The 16892-nt window shown below is 41.8% G+C and overlaps 1 protein-coding gene across 2 annotated transcripts in view; it reads left to right on the forward strand.

Moving 5' to 3' along the window:
- Positions 1–16892, forward strand: part of CD86 (CD86 molecule) — a 65760-nt gene that overhangs the window by 39376 nt on the left and 9492 nt on the right. For both annotated transcript variants that reach the window (XM_003825185.4, XM_034957179.3), the window contains 3 exons: positions 8803–9138; positions 11487–11789; positions 14545–14688. In XM_003825185.4, coding sequence (XP_003825233.1) covers positions 8803–9138; positions 11487–11789; positions 14545–14688 — 783 coding nt within the window. The remainder of the gene's footprint in view (positions 1–8802; positions 9139–11486; positions 11790–14544; positions 14689–16892) is intronic.

The raw sequence follows: 16892 nt of genomic DNA on the forward strand, positions 1-16892 counted from the left end.
CATGGCATAGAAATAGCAATACAGTGAAGCAATTCTGTTTCACTTTCCCCTCCCTTATATTTTGTGTCCTCTGCCATGGAAATTTGACACAGTAGTATTTGCTGCCCCTGCTCTTGAGGGTAAAATTGGATGGGAGTTTAAGACTGAAACGGGCACCCGTGGCCTTGCAGAATTAGGTTACAGTTTGTGTCTTGTATTTATAAAGCGAAAGGAATTCCTAGTGCCACCTGCAGAGGCACTTCTAACTTTCAAGCTCTGTTTGCCACTGTCCTGGCACCTCCATCACACTTTTAGGCTGGAGCCAGAGAGGTTTTTGAAAAATCAGTAGCTCCCACATCAGGAGGAAGTATCTTTCCAGTTTGAGTTTTGGTAGCTGCTCTCTTTTTGTCTGAGGGTTCTCTGGGTCCTAGGGCTTTCTCATTTCTCTTGAACAACACCTCTAGTTAATTTCATGTACCTGGAGTGGTAGTTGGAATATTTCTTCACTTTAAGATTTTTTTTTTTTTTTTTTGAGATGGAGTCTCACTCTGTTGCCCAGGCTAAAGTGCAATGGCATGATCTTGGCTCACGGCAACCCCCGCCTCCCAGGTTCAAGTGATTCTCTTGCCTCAGCCTCCCAAGTAGCTGGGATTACACCTACCACCACACCCAGCTAATTTTTGTATTTTTGGTAGAGATGGGGTTTCACCATGTTGGCCATGCTAGTCTCGAACTCCTGACCTCAGGTGATCTGCCCGCCTCGACCTCCCAAAGTGCTGGGATTACAGACAGGCATGAGCCACTGCGCCCGGCCCACTTTAAGATTTATGTAAGATTGGCTCAAAAGCTCATTCCTGTGGAAAGGTCCACTGTCTTCCCCCTCAGATTTTTGCAGATATCTGCGTGGATGGTTACTTTTGACTCCCATTTCCTGCTGTTGTTGATAGCCCTCATTAAAACCATCACCTGGAGGTGAATAGACAGTCGAGACCTATCATTCCCAAAGAATTGTCATGGAGCCTAATAGTTCTATTGGATTCACCCCTTTATGTTAAGCCACCATTTCAGTGTTTTTAAAAATAGATATATGTGATCTAGTAGGGAGTATCTTACCCCCAAATTAGTTGATTGTTTCAGGAGGGCGTTTAGTGGGTTCCAGAGAAAATGAGCAATCAGACAAGTTGATTTAGTGGAAGACAGTCACTGAATAGGATGTGTATAGAGTTGTTTGGGAGCAAGAGTGAAATTGATATGGAACAGAGAGGCTCCCAAGGCAAGCAGACATTTTTTTTCGAAGAAGCAAGTGTTTGAGAGACTGTGGCTTATTTTTCCTTTGTGAGAGGGGAGTTTTAATACCATTTCCAAAATATGTAACCTGGTATTTTGTCCCCAGAAGTACTGTTGAGATTTATGGAAGCAAAAAACTCTGTCACCCAGGCTAGAGGAGTGCAGTGGTGCTATCAAAGCTTACTGCAGCCTCTAATTCCCAGGCTCAAGACATGTTTCTGCCTCAGCCACCTGAATAGCTGGCACTATAAGTACGTGCCACCATGCCTGGCTAGTTTTTTTTGTTGTTGTTTTGTTTTGCTTTAGAGACGGGGTCTCGCTTTGTGCCCAGGCTGGTCTTGAACTCCTTTTAAGTGATTATCTCTTCTCAGCTTCTTAAAGTCCTGGGATTATAGGCATGGCCTATCTATTTTTATGTTTTATAATTTCTTGTACTTTTTGATGTTACTTCAAATATCCTTTTAAGTATCCTAAATATACTTATTTAAATTTTTTTAGTAAATTTATCTATAAATTATTGATTTTATGTCGATAGACATTGTTCTCTATCATTAATAATGTTAAAAATAAATAAAAAAAACCAAGTAAATCAATTAATGCTTACCACAGGCCAGTATTTGATCCAACACTAACTCAAATATTCATTTCTTTAATCCTCACAACAAACCTATGAGGTAGGTACCATTATTGTTCCTGCTTTTTGCAAGAGGAAACTGAGACACAGGGGAGTTAAGTAATTTGCCTATGGTAACACAGGCAGTGAGTAGTTGAGCTGAGATTGAACTCACGCTGTCCAGAATCCATACTATTAGTTATAATAGTGTACTGCCCTATAGCTTTCTGTTTCACAGCTACATGGCATTACTTTGTATGGATGTATCATTATTTGTTAAACCATTTAACTTATTTCCAGTGTATTGTTCTTATAAACAATGAATACCTGTGTACCTCTAATTTTGTGCACATGTATCTTTTTGTAGAATGAGTTCTTAAGAAATTGAGTTGCTAAGTCAATGCTTAAGCCCATAATTAATTTTCTTACATATTACCAACTGTCCTCCAAAAAGTTGTACCAATTGAGAATTTTACCAGCAGTAAATTCAGCAATTAGGACCCATTTTCCTAACACTCTTGCGGACACTGGGTATTACCAGTATTTTTTTTAATACGTGCCAATCAAATGGGCAAAAAGAATGGTTTCTCACTGAGGTTTAAATTGCATTTCCCTAGTTATTCTTGAGATTTTTCCTTTCCTTTCTTCAACAATTACTTATTGAGTGCTTCATATTTGTAAGGGACAATTGCAGGTACTGGAAATGTCACAGTGAGGAAAAGTGACAAAGCCCCTGCTGTCATGGAGCTTATTCTAATGGGAGATGTCAGGTGCTCAGCTGAGCTGGGAGAGAGAGAGCTGAGTTGTCAGGTGTCAGAGGAGCCAATTATAGCAGCAAAACAAAAATAAAATAGTTCAGCTTTTAATCTCTTACTACGACGGTATAATCAAGAGGCTAAAATGGGAGGAAGGGCAGACTCTGCCTGTTCCATTTCCCCACATAGAGTGAGTATACCAGTCGAGGGTCAGGTAATCAGTGCAGACTTAGGGGGTCGCCTTACCATTGAAGAAGCCCCAAATAAAAGGCTCTAGCAGTTTTATGGACCTGGGGGTGGAGGAATCCAAGGGTGGGGAGAATTCATGAGGAAAATGAGGTGAGAGGGCTAGGAGTGGAAAAGTACAAAGTACTGAGTTAGCGTGGGGAATAGTGTCTTTAGGGCTAGGAGTGGAAAAAATACTAGGTACTGAGTCAGAGTGGAAAACAGTGTCTTCAAGGCAGGGAGTGGAAAAGTGCTAGGTACTGAGTCCGAGTGGAGAAAAGTGTCTTCTCTATGATGAGGAGGCTTCAGCAGAGGTGCCTGAAGACTTCACCCAGAGCCTCAGATAAAGAGACCTAAGAATGAGGGTGCCTGGGCTAAGATTGCAAGTATGTGAAAAAGCATGACTGGCGGGAGGCTGAGATCTTGATTGCAGCCCCCTTCAGAGACTGCCATGCACTGACTGTGCACCAAGTCTGCTGTAGAAAGGGCAACTTCCTCAGCAAGGCTTGTCAGATTAAGCCTCTTTAATTGCCTGTGGTCAGGTCTGAAAATTCACACATAGATTTTTTATCAGAAACCAGACATCTCAGGAGAGACAGACAATAACCAAACATACCATGTCATGTCATGTCATGATAAGTACCACAATAAATATAAGTCAGCATGAGGGACAGAATGCCAAGGATGCTATCTTCAATAGAATGGTTAGAGAAATCTTCCTGGGAGGTAGCATTTAATGAAAGACCTACATGAAGTGAAGGAGAAGCTATGAGACTGTCTGGAGGAAGAACCTTCTGGACAGAGGGAACAACATGAGAAGAGGATTTGAGACATAGTGTGTGATCTTTTGGAGGAATGTCAAGGGAGGCAGTGTGGCTGGGGAGAGTAAGCAGGGGAAAGAGGCCTGATAGGTACTGGCGACCCAATTACATGAGGTCTTGTAAGGCCAGGGGAAGGACTTTGGATGTAGTTCTCAGTGTGAGGGGAAGGGATCTGGATATATTTTTCAGTTTGGTGGAAGGCATCAGAGGCTTCTGAACAGGAGGATTATGTGATTGGAGCTGTATTTTTAAGGGATCATTTTGGCTTGAGAAACTAGACCCGGGGACAAGGACGGAGCAGGCAGATGAGTTAGGAGACAATTACATTAGTCTCCTCCACCCTTTTCTTAACATATTGGAGTTCAGCTCTGGCTGTAGTAGTTCTAGATCTCCTCAGACACACTTGTGTAGAGCCTCTGTTGGGTATTTTGGGTACACAAATGATTCATCTTGGTTATACAGATGATTTAGATGATTATAGACAGAAGAGGGTTGTCTGGTCATTCCCAGACAGGGAAGCATTCCTTGAGATAGAGTAGAGGAAGGCTGAAGGGGAGGAAGACAGTACCTGTTGCTATCTAGATAGAGACATCCAGCAGGAAGTTGAATACAGGTATCTGAAACTCTAGTGAAAGTTATAGGCTGGCAATAAGCACCTGGGAGTTATTAGCTTTTACTTGACAGTTGAATCCGTGGGGCTAGAGGAGAAAAACCAGGAAAGTATGGAGAATAAGAAGACCAAGAACATGCACTCAAGGTTACCAAAATTAAAGAGTGATTTGAGAAAATTAACAAGGAAATCAGAGATTGGGAAAGAATAGAGCATTTCAATGAGGAGAGATGCCAACACTTACATTTGACACAGCGGTCAAATGAGTTGAGATCTGAAAAGAGCTCAAGCCTTGGCCATGGTGTGAAGTCACCAACAACCTTTGTCAGGGAGTTTCAGTAGAGAGGTGGGGGTGGGAGGCTGGGAATAAAGGCAGCAATTGCTGCTTACTCTTTCAGGGAGTTTGACTCCAAGGGAAAGAGAAACTAAAAGCAGTAGCACAAGGTTTGTGTTTGAAGTAATGGTGGTGAACCAGGTGAATAGCCTGGAGGCCGAGTGAAGTGAGACAGGACACTGCAGATTTGGAATGTCACCAGTCCGCACAACTGAATAATTTCCTCCAGAACTGCTCAATTGCCCAGTTGTAAGAACAGATATGTAGACCAAAAGTAGAGTGTCCCCAGGGTAAATTTTATAGAGACAAAGGGGTGTGTTTATTGAAGTTGTGGAAAGGAATAATTACAAATACATACTATTGTTGCATTGTCCAATATAATAACCACTAGCCATATGTGACTACTTAAATTTCAATTAATTAAAATTAAATAAGATTAAAAATTCATCTCAGTCATACTAGCTATGTATCAATTGCTCAATAGCCACAGGGGCTGGTGGCTATCATATTGTTCAGCACAGAGACAGAGCATTTCCATTATCACTAAGAGTTCTTGTGGAAAACACTGCACTACAGGGTCTGGATAAAGCTGAGGTCTTGATTAAGTTGAACAACAGTTGTAGAAGGAGTAAGCAAGAGCAAAACCTGGATGAATAGGAGGTTGTGGACAGAGATTAGTATACTGAGATTAAGATTCTAGGGACTGAACTGCTCCAGGTGAAAAGTTTCAGGGTTATGTCATAAGAGGGTGGGGGGCAGCTGCTGAAATAGTCTGCGGGTGTAGACCTGTGGAGTTGACAAGATCAAAGAAATTTGAGACAAGGTTGTTAGACTCATTCATGAAGAAGTCACCCAAATTGTTAGCAAGACCTTGCATCTAATGCCAAAATCCTCATTTAGCAAGGTGGTAGTGACTTAGTAGCTACAAGCAATGAGAAAGTCAGGCACCTCAAAAGGGGAGGGTGTTGCTCACAGTCCCCACAAAGTGTGATAAAACAAACAGTAGCTGGGGCTGGAGCAAGTGGCTTCCTTTGGGTGAAGCCAGATTTCACTGAAATAATAACCTCAGGGAAACAGTCAATGAAGGGGTTAAAGATGTGGGAGAGTTTCCTTGTAGTAAGTAATGGAATGAGGCTTCCAAAGGGCCAAGTAAAACTTTGGAGGAAGTTTAGTAAAAGAAGGAATTTTTTTTAGTACAGATAAGCATAGGAATATAAAGAAGAGATAATTCTTAAACATATAAGATATGCATTTGGGGATAGCAGCCAGGGAACACTGAAGTCCCAGTGGGGTCAGAGACTTCGTAAGGCTAGCAAATTACAGTTTTTGAGTGGCATTCCAACAGTAGAGTGTATTGCTCAGGAAGTCCTTAATTATCCTTTGAAACAATTTCCTTCAGCTGATTACGAAGGCATCTAGCTGGATTCTTGAGCGACTTGTTCCTGACATCATAGCAACCCATTGTAACTAGACTTCGACCATTCCTCTTACCCAAGTGCTGGGGAAGGGAGAGATTCTCAATGCTTACCCACCTATGGAGTCCCAGTAAGTCCAGTTGCTAGGTGGCTTGAGGTCTGGGGTCATAAAATGGAAGGCCTGAAGTCATTTGGTGATCACAGACCTTGAGCCAAACTTTCCCCATTTAGTCAGAGAAAGGATTAGCAGCATCCCCCATGCCTGGCTCTGTGTGAGATCATGGAAGCCAGTGGTTGGTGAGGTGCTATGGAGTATAAATTGCAAAATACTTTCAGTTCCACTCAGAATGGATTTCAAAGTGATTTCCACCCCATGGGGAGGAGAGGGAGTCTGAGGAGGGATGGATGGAAAAAAAATTTTCATGTCATTTTCTGTGATCCACTCTGGAGACAGAGGCAGAGATTCTCTACAACAGCTGCTCAAACTATAGCTCTTGTTAAAATGGAGGTTCTGAATCAGTAAGTCTTGGGTGGGGCCAGAGATTCCATGTTTCAGACCAGCCCACATGTGACGTGAATCTCATTGGTCCATACATCACACTTTCAGTTGCTAGGTGAAGAAGGGAGCACTCGATGAGTGGAAGAGAAAGCCGTTGTAATCTTTGGGAGAAGGGGCCTGGGTCAGCGGAGTTAGACTGGTCTGTGAGTGGACAGAATGGATGGGAAGGAAAGTAGATACTGTGAGGCTCTACAGAAAAAAAAAAAAAAAAAAAAAAAAAAATATATATATATATATATATATGTAAATCAAGAAGACAGAAGCAGCTAACGACGAAGTCATTTCCAGGTCCAGAAGACACAACTGACAGCTGAGTAATAACATAACATTGACTGTTAATTGGCAGAATTTTTAACTGTGTGTTTGGTTTCTCCATCAGGTCATCTGTCCTATATTACATGACAATTTAGACTAAAACCAGTATTTCCTCAGAGACAATGCTAGAAGCTTTTACAGTAGGGGGCACTCTTGCATTACATTAAGAGCTCAGCAAAGAAGATGCAGAAGCCTCAGGTTTGCCTTGTAAGGTGATTCATAAACACACTAAATGTTCCTTAGGTCTCCCTTTCACTGTCAGGGTACGCATATAGATTTTCCTTCCTCCCTCCAATACCGGTACGCATCCTCTACAGGTGGTGCATTTTATACCTCAAGTACTTCACAGGGTCCTAGTGAGTGTAGTGAAATAGGCAGTGATTCATATTTGTGCAAACTCCCACTGATGCCTGCTGTCTGCTTCCCTAAGAGTTCAAGACCACCACCAACCCCTTGATTATGTGTTCTCACTGGGCCACTCTGTACACAGTTTAGTTTGACAAGTGCATGTCACTGTTATCTGTCCTTCTATTCCCTCTTTCAAGAGAAACCACATCAATTTAATTACTCCCCCACTAAGAACTCTTCAAATGAAGCTCCTCTCATCTCTCTCATCAACCCATCTCCTCCCTTTCCTCCTCAATGTCAACATGCCTTCACATAAATCCTGAATGATGAAATTTTATTTAGAACTTACACTAACTTCCTCTCCAAGGTGGCATCTAACTTCATATTAAGTAAGAAACAGCCTTCCCACTCTCCACCCCCGCACTTCTCACCCACCACTGCTTACTTTTTTTTTTTTTTTTTTGCCAAGTCTCAAGTAATTCTGTAACCTAGAAAAGGTCCTACACAAACCCTGTGATCATCCACATTTAAGTAGTTGGGTGGCCCACATCCTTCCCACAAACCCCAAAGTGTCCTCAAGGACTAAAGCCTTTCTCTCAACCCTTCCAGCATGATGTCTATGGTTGTAAAATTGTCCAGGGTCAGTGCATACTGGGAGCAGCAAGTTTGTGGTGCCTGGGGTTTCCCCAATACTCCCAAAGCACATCCTCACCTGCCCATCTATGATTCATTTTCAGCATTTCACTCATGTGCCTTAAATGGTCATTGACCACCACAATCCGAAAACAACCATCAAATTTGCCCAGTTCTCTTTCTGATCTCTGAAAGAGCTTAGAGAGGTCACTGAAAATAAAGGCCTTGGTTCACTATCGAAGTCATTTCTAAAGCATTTGACATCCTTGGAAGTGCTGGCCATGGGAGCAGCAGTCATAGGGGAAGTTCTGTAAAGGGAGCTATTTGAATTTCAAAGATGTTACTCAACGTGATTCCCCAACTAATGAAGTATAATAAAGGGGGGCTATAATTTATTACCATTATCAGCAATCTTTTCACCATAGCAGACCAAGGAATATGTGGATGGAAGGGGAGGGGAAAGCTTTTGGTGATGGTGTAGAAGTTATGGAACCTGTAACAGCTACAGTGAGGAGAACTAAAATTAAGGTTATAGGAAGGTAACTGGTGGGTGAATGGGTTGTCTAACTCTACTGGTTTTTCCCTGTCCTGCAATTTAAATTCACAGAACCACAGTACTAGAAAGACCCTTGGAACATTTAGTCAACCACTTCATTAATCAGATGAGGAAACTGAGGCTCATAAAGATTGCAGTTTGTACAAGGCCACACATTTAGTCAGCAGTGAAGCAAGGACAAAGGTCCTAATCTCCAGATGCCAAGCAGATGTGCACAGTTCCAGAGCTTAATATCTTATTCTTCAGCATGATTACTGATAAGATAGTATCTGGGTATCGTATAAAGAGAAATGGAGGTTTTTTCCCCTTTCCTCTTGTTTCTCCCTCCCTAATCCTTAACCTTCTTTTTTAGGTGCTGCTCCCCTGAAGATTCAAGCTTATTTCAATGAGACTGCAGACCTGCCATGCCAATTTGCAAACTCTCAAAACCAAAGACTGAGTGAGCTAGTAGTATTTTGGCAGGACCAGGAAAACTTGGTTCTGAATGAGGTATACTTAGGCAAAGAGAAATTTGACAGTGTTCATTCCAAGTATATGGGCCGCACAAGTTTTGATTCGGACAGTTGGACCCTGAGACTTCACAATCTTCAGATCAAGGACAAGGGCTTGTATCAATGTATCATCCATCACAAAAAGCCCACAGGAATGATTCGCATCCACCAGATGAATTCTGAACTGTCAGTGCTTGGTATGTGGTCAATGGTGTGTGTTCACATTCTTAGCCTTCTCAGATGAGACTGCAAATGAGTTAGAAAAACACTGGAGGGGGACTTGAGGGGCCCAGGGGAAAAGGGGGGTCTATAGAGAGAAGGCAGAGGACAGCCACTTCTGGGAAGTGCATTTGAAGGGAGTGTAGAGTCTGGGAGTAGGGAACTGAAAGTCTTTTGTACTTTTTATGGTCTGCTTCTGAAGGATCAGTAAAAATCTACTTTGGGGAAAAAATAGAGCTAATTGAACAAAGATAATATGGCTAATTACCTATAGTAAAAACCATGGATAATTTGGCCATCACAAAGTTTATATAACCATAAAGGCCTCAGATGTCTTACATTCATTTTTTCCTTGGGTCCAAGATTTTTCACCTACTAAATCTTTGCCTGGAGCTCCTAGCAAAGCGGACAGCTGACACATTTGGGTTTTCCCTTCAGCCTCCTCTAGGTTGCTTATGAGTTGTTTGCTGCCACAACCATGAGCCTGGTAGACAGAAGGGAAAAAAACCCAACAAACATAACCCACAAACTTACAAACCAGCTCCTCTGCTTCACGAGACCTTGGAAGGCCTAAATGCCACTACAGATTTTTTTAAAACTATCACACAGTAAAATTATTTTTTTTTGTTTTGGTATACTGTTCTACTGATTGTATAGATCTTGTATAGATTTAGGTAACCGCCACAGGACATAGAGCATTTCTATCACCCTAAAAATTTCCCTCAGGCTATCCCTTCATAGAGTCATACCCTGTCTGCACTCATAACCCTTGTTGGGCATCCTATAGTTTTGTCTTTTTGACAGTGTCACATAAGTGAAGCCACACAGTATGTAACCTTTTAAGCCTGGCTTCTTTCGTTTAGCGCGCCTTCGAGATTCACCCAAGTTGTTGCACATATCGAGCTTGTCCCTTTTTATTGCTGAGTAGCATTTTATTGTTTATCCATTCAACTCAGTAAAAGACATTGGGTTGTTTCTGGTTTGGGGCTCTTATGAATAAGGCTGCTGTAAACGTTCATGTACAGGTTTTTGTGTGAACATAAGTTCTCAGTTCTCTAGAGGAAATACCCAGGTGTGGTATTACTGGATCCAGGTTAATTTTTGATGAAACTTGAAAAGGCAGATCAACACCTATTCTAAAACCATAGAGTAAAACAGAAGCAAAAGTAAAAATAGAATGGAGAGCTGCTCCCTTTGAACCCTGTGTGATTTAAACTAGGCTGCAGGGCTTTAGGAATAGTTAACCAAGTGCTAAATCCGTGTTTTCAAAATGTGGTCAGGTACCATTGGAAATGTTTTAGGTGGGACACAGATAAGCATTTTGAAAAGCCATGTTGTATTTGTTTTAATGTATATTAGAAAAACTCTAACTTACGCAACATGTGATTTCACAGATCTTGTTAATGAAGCTAAACACGGTCTGGCAATTCACCTTGTATAGGCCACATAGAGTCCAAGAAGAGTGCTCAAATAGTACACTGATATAGCAAAACTTATAAAAATGACATGCAAATGACAGACCTTTTAGTAAGAATACACTAAATTATAAATTAGTTTGTAGAACCTGCAAACTACCTAGTAACTATAAAAGAACAACAGATTTTTTCTGACAGAAGGCACATGACACAGGTCTAGGGACTCCATGCCAGTGATCCCGAACAGCCAGAAAAGTGAGAATGGCAAAGGCAAGAGAAACACTGTGTTTATTAAGATCATGTATTTTTCCCTAAAATAGCTGGATTTGGCCTTCTTCTTAGAGTATGTTATGAAGACACTTTGATGCTCATGCCAAAAATCAGTGTTCTGAATTTCGAATTCCAAAATATCCACCCACTCACTTACCACAATCCTGCTTGGGTTTCTGAAAGATATGACGCAGGGCATCTCAGCGCCATGAACTCTGTCAGTTCCTGGTGAGACTCCAGCTCAATCCCTTCCTGCTCTTAGTCTGGGGAGCTGGAATGTGCCCCATGGGACACCTGGGCCCTAGAGTCAGACCACTTCTCCTTCCAAAGACTGTACTCCCTGGAAACAGTGGCTTCATTGTAAATCTTTGGTGACTCAATTACAGCCCTCCTGTCACTTAGAGAGCACCCCTTTGATTTGGATAAGCAGGAAGTAAGCATGGCCGCAAACTCTATTGTTGAAAAATAAACATGAAGTCATTATGTGGCACTCACCTTGGGCTGAGGGTCACATTTTAGACACCCTGAGGCTCCCAGGTGTGCCCCAATGAGCCCCAGATCAAGTACCCAGTTATTTGCTATTCCCTCCTAGATACATCTAAACTTAGATTGATTTTTTTGTATCTCTCTTCTGCTTTCAGCTAACTTCAGTCAACCTGAAATAGTACCAATTTCTAATATAACAGAAAATGTGTACATAAATTTGACCTGCTCATCTATACACGGTTACCCAGAACCTAAGAAGATGAGTGTTTTGCTAAGAACCAAGAATTCAACTATCGAGTATGATGGTGTTATGCAGAAATCTCAAGATAATGTCACAGAACTGTATGACGTTTCCATCAGCTTGTCTGTTTCATTCCCTGATGTTACGAGCAATATGACCATCTTCTGTATTCTGGAAACTGACAAGACGCGGCTTTTATCTTCACCTTTCTCTATAGGTAAAGCTGTTTTCCAAGACTATTTCTTTCAGCAGGTATTATACACAAATGCTTAAGGCAGATCATCCAATGTCCCCGACTTGCTAGGAAACCTCCAACTGGGCCATTTTATGACGCTGTTAGGAAGGACCCAGATGGAGGTCTCCTGCTTCTCCTGAGTGATGCAGGGTCCAGGAGGCTACGAGCCTATGTTGCACTTGAAGAAATATGCTTTTAGCCCTGAAACTGACTCAGTCTCTTGGTTTACCTTTGGATGGAGGATTCTGAAGTTTTGATTAAAAAATACAGGATTCCTCCAGGCTAGAATTCTTTCTTTGATTACAACACATACATGCGCTTGCACATACACACACACACACACACCATGCATACATGCAGACATACAAATGATATTTATTGTGAGTATAGAACCATTTGGGACATTATTGGTCACAGGAGTGAAAACAAAAAGATATGACACCCCCTCTGCCCTTGAGGACCTTCCAATAGAATCAGAACCCTGTAATGTGCACACATGAAAAACTGGATTTTTAAAAGGTTGAATTGGAATCTAAATTTTATTCCATGGAAATATCTGACTAAATTTAAAATAAAAGTGACTGGTAATGAGTTTTATGGGCATTCAGGGGTAGGCAAGATCCCTGAGGGTCAGGGAATGGTTCCTAAAGGAAGGGGTACCTTGTAACATGTAAAATAAATTATTGGGGTTAATAAATGTGGTGAGGAGGGGAGGGCATTCTGGATGACAGGTTCCCAAAACTGTGGTGACTTCCGTAGCTGAAAAAATTTGAGACAGTATCTGGGCTAAGCAGGTGAGAGGACCACAGTGGATTAGCTGTATCTGACATAAGTGCAGGAGGTATGTCAAAGAAAGCCTTGGAGGCAGAAATGCTTGTGTGTTCACAAGTATTCTTCAGGGACAAGTTCAGTGGAGGAAAGGATTGAAACTAAGCAGTAGCCACTAATAGGAGCCTGACATTTTAAAGTCCTGGCTTTACCCAGGAGGGCATGTGTCTATATTTGACTCCTCTTTTAAGAAGCTGTAACTGCAAGATTCCCTCCTGGAATAAAGGTGGTCTGCATCTACCCTGTCCCATCACTGCCTGTGCTGACCTTGACACCCACATCTGCCTTCTTCTTACCTTGACCCCTTCTCCAGCGATGATTTCTTGGCTTGCCCCCTCCAGTGACATCCACCCAACTCCTTGCTCCATACCCTGGCTTTGTCACCTCCTTTCTCCCAGTGTCTTGTTGTTCAGATATAACTTGGTCTGTGAACAGCCCACGGGGCCAGTCCCCATGAACCAACTTTACAACTGGGCCAGTCTCATCTCCTGCTACTGACTTCTTCCTATTCAGACACTTCAGCCTCTGAGAATCCAGTAAATGGTGGAGCCACTCATCCTGTCCCAGTTGCTTCTCCTGTATCCTCTCTTGGCCAGATAGAAGCCTCTCCAAGCTATGCCTGAAGTTCAGTACCTCCTTCAATGTGTAATTAGTTTGATTGGTGGCCACAAGATGGCCATATGTGACATGCCCCAGGGCCCTCTGTTACGGCTCCCATAGTCTACAAATTAACAGGGGCTTGCCACCACTATAACCTCATCATGGCTCACCTTCCTGCTGCTTCTCAACTACTGTTCTGCCAAACTTCAACAGGTACCCCCATCTTCAGAAATGTTTCAGCTCTAGCTGCCTCAGGAAGATGGGGCTTGTCTCTCTGGGTTTCCCATTCTATCGCTTGATCAGAGATAGGTTAGACCCTGAGTCAAGGGGCCTTTTTTGCATGTTAAAAGGTAGCAGCCTCCACGTTAGTAAGTATAACCCCTAACCCCCTTTACTGGGAGTGCCAAACTGGCTCAAGTGGAATAGACTGGGACAGACTCAAAAGGGATTAAATATGGCCTGCAATGCCAACAACTTCTTAACATCCCAGAAACAGGGCATGTGTCTACAAATTATAGCTAAGCTAATAGATCAGCTGGTCCTAATTTTCCTGAAATTTGGGATTAGCTACCAGAACTGTTCCCAAAAATGTCTTTAAAGTGGGCGACTCCATTCTAAGTTTTCCCCACAAAGCCTGTTTTCCAACTCCCCAGAAACTTAGGAGTTCTCATGTAAGGAAGTAGTTCCTGAAGGCGTGAAGATTCCTCAAGGCATGAAGAAACATCAAAGGTTTTTCAGTAGATGAGATATGCTGAAAGCCATGCAGAGGAAACCTGCTGTGACCTCAGTAGGAAAAAACTAAACAAACAAGCAAATGAAAACTAGAGTTAGGGGCCTGTGGAAGCTGTTCCATTTGTCCAAGAGAGAGGTGTCTGGAGATTATAGTGGACAGAAGAATCATCACGAGAGGAACTTCAGGGCTTGGGAACTGACTGCAGAGGGGGGCAGGATAGCAGGCACGGCACAAATGACTGCACGTGCAGAGCCTCAGCACAGACACCTCACCCAGATTCCAGAATCACGGGCCAGGCTGACCCTCTTCTTCCTGATCATGGTCGGTGTTATCCCCACCTCCATGAAGGCATGGCAGCTCAGTCCAGGCATTTGGCCAGAGGCATGAGCTCGATTCTTAGGTCGCTGCTGAGGCCCTGAGACTGGGACTTTCTATGGCCTCCTATTGTGGATTTCAGGCTTCTCTGGCCTTAGAGCCCTGGAGAGAGGCTGGCAGGTAAATAAAGAGAAGAGCAGCTAGCAGAAACCTTTTGTAAATGACTCTCCTGGCTGATTGAAAATTTGTGGTCATTTGTAGAGCTTGAGGACCCTCAGCCTCCCCCAGACCACATTCCTTGGATTACAGCTGTACTTCCAACAGTTATTATATGTGTGATGGTTTTCTGTCTAATTCTATGGAAATGGAAGAAGAAGAAGCGGCCTCGCAACTCTTATAAATGTGGTGAGTGAGTCCTTGTCCTCCCCACAGACTGTCACTTTGCACCTACTTCCCAATCGGCTGGCTGCCTTCTGGAGCTTGTTGGCTGAGCCTAGACTGGCAAAAAGTCAGGAAGTTGTTGGGAAAAAAGGTTTTCCCTTGGAGTTTTGAGCCTATACAGACTGGCAGTAGCAGATAATGCTGCTCTTGGACTTCAAAGAAAGGCGACATTTCTAACCTCTGGTTTACAAATGTACTTCTGGTTTCCAGGGAAAACTGATTATTACTTGCTTTATCTACCTCACTTCATGAGGTTACTGTGACATATACATAAAGTAAAATGGTGAAACCACTCCTAAATGTTAAAGATTGTGGACCTGGTGGTGTTTAAGCAGGGATATTTGCTAAATGACCACAAGAATCAGCTTCTTGTCTCTAAAAAAATCTAGGTTTCTTATGAAATAAGTTAGATGAATTATTGCCCATTGACTTATAACAAACAATATTAACTTTAACTAATTTCTAAGTAATACATATCCATTATCATATATACCAAAAATAAAATCATCTATAACTCCACTAATAAGAAAAAATGATTACACAAACATTTTTGATGCCTATCTTTAAGATTTTTCTATGTATCAATCTATGTTGTTTTCCGTAATTAGGATTATCATAAGGGTTATTTTTCACAATTTGGATAATATATGTACTGTGTTCTAACTTTGTTATACTAAATGTAGCAAGACAATTTTCAATGTCATAAATATCATTCTACAGCATCATTTTAAATGGCTGCAAGATATTCCCTTTTGTGGATACACCATAATTTATTTATTTAACCAACCTCATTTTTTGGACACTTGAGTTAGTCCAATAGTTTTGTTATTACAAACACCCTCCCCACTGACTTCTGTTATAAAAATGTTTAATGGGGACAAAGTGGTCCCTAACTTTATAATAATGCCATGCCTTTTTGTAGTTTGGTCTGGTTCTAAGCTAAGATTGGACTTTATCTCAGTAATTGCCTCCAGTAGTAATTAGTTTGATTGGTGCTAATAATTAAGGTAACCTTCTAACTCACTTATGGTAGAAAGCACAAGATGAGTATTGCCTCTGGCCAGCATCTTGTTTTTCAGTATACTGCTTTTAAAATCTATCTAGAAAATAGATGGATGACATTAGCAGTCATTCAATGCATCCTGCTGTACTTTAAAAATAAGAAATTGGGGAGCAATGATCGAATTTAAATAAATTAACACAAAGCATGTGGCAGAGCCATTCAAACTGCCAATGTATGGAGTGTGCTGCGAGATTTCTATGATATAAAAGTATAAAATTCATAGCACAGATGTAAAGACATATCATGCTTGTCCAGGCTTTGACTTTTCAAGGTGAGAGTTTTGAGCTTCACTTTCTTTCAACCTCATTGCCATTTAAAATTAGTCAAATATGAAGAAGTGACTTACATCTTGGGAATTAGCTGTTTGCTAGATTTTTCTTCACATTAGAATGATCAGCTTACAAATGAAACAAAGAAGGGTTGGAGAAAAAGATTAAGGATGTTTCTTCCTCCATGAGGCAATCAGAAAAAAATCAGGAGACTAGATAGGGGAGATAAAGAGGATATGTGTGTTCACATGAGAGAAGTTAGAAGGTGGTTAAATAAGCTCTGTAGGTACAGATGAGATGGTCAGATTGGGCTGAGTGGCACATACATGACCCCTAAGAATGTAATGAAGAATATTGGTAAGAAAAAGTTATTTATTCAGACAGTCATCCATGCCACTGAGTTTGATCAAAGAGAGAAGCCTTGCTATCACTGTAGGGAGGGAGGTGCAACAGGTATAACTATGCCATTATAGATATGATATATTTGTAAATTTGGATTCTGTAACTTCAGCAATATCTACCGTTGCTTTGTGGGTACTCCTGGCGTTGGCTATGTGATAGGTAAAATAATGCCCCCCACAAGACGTCCACCTCCTATACTCCAGAACCTGTAATATGTTATCTTACATGGCAAAAGGAACTTCACATAGGTGATTAAGGCACCAAGCTTGAGATGGTGAGATTAACCTGGATTATCCAGGTGGGCCCAATGTAATCACATGAGTCAGAGAACCTTTCCTAGCCGGGATAGAGAAATGAACTGGAAGAAGGAGAGATCTGAAACTTGAGAAGCTCAACCCAGCATTTCTAGCTTTGAAGATGGAAGGAGGAAGCCA

This window comes from Pan paniscus, chromosome 2, assembly GCF_029289425.2.
Source record: "Pan paniscus chromosome 2, NHGRI_mPanPan1-v2.0_pri, whole genome shotgun sequence".
Classification (NCBI taxonomy): domain Eukaryota; kingdom Metazoa; phylum Chordata; class Mammalia; order Primates; family Hominidae; genus Pan; species Pan paniscus.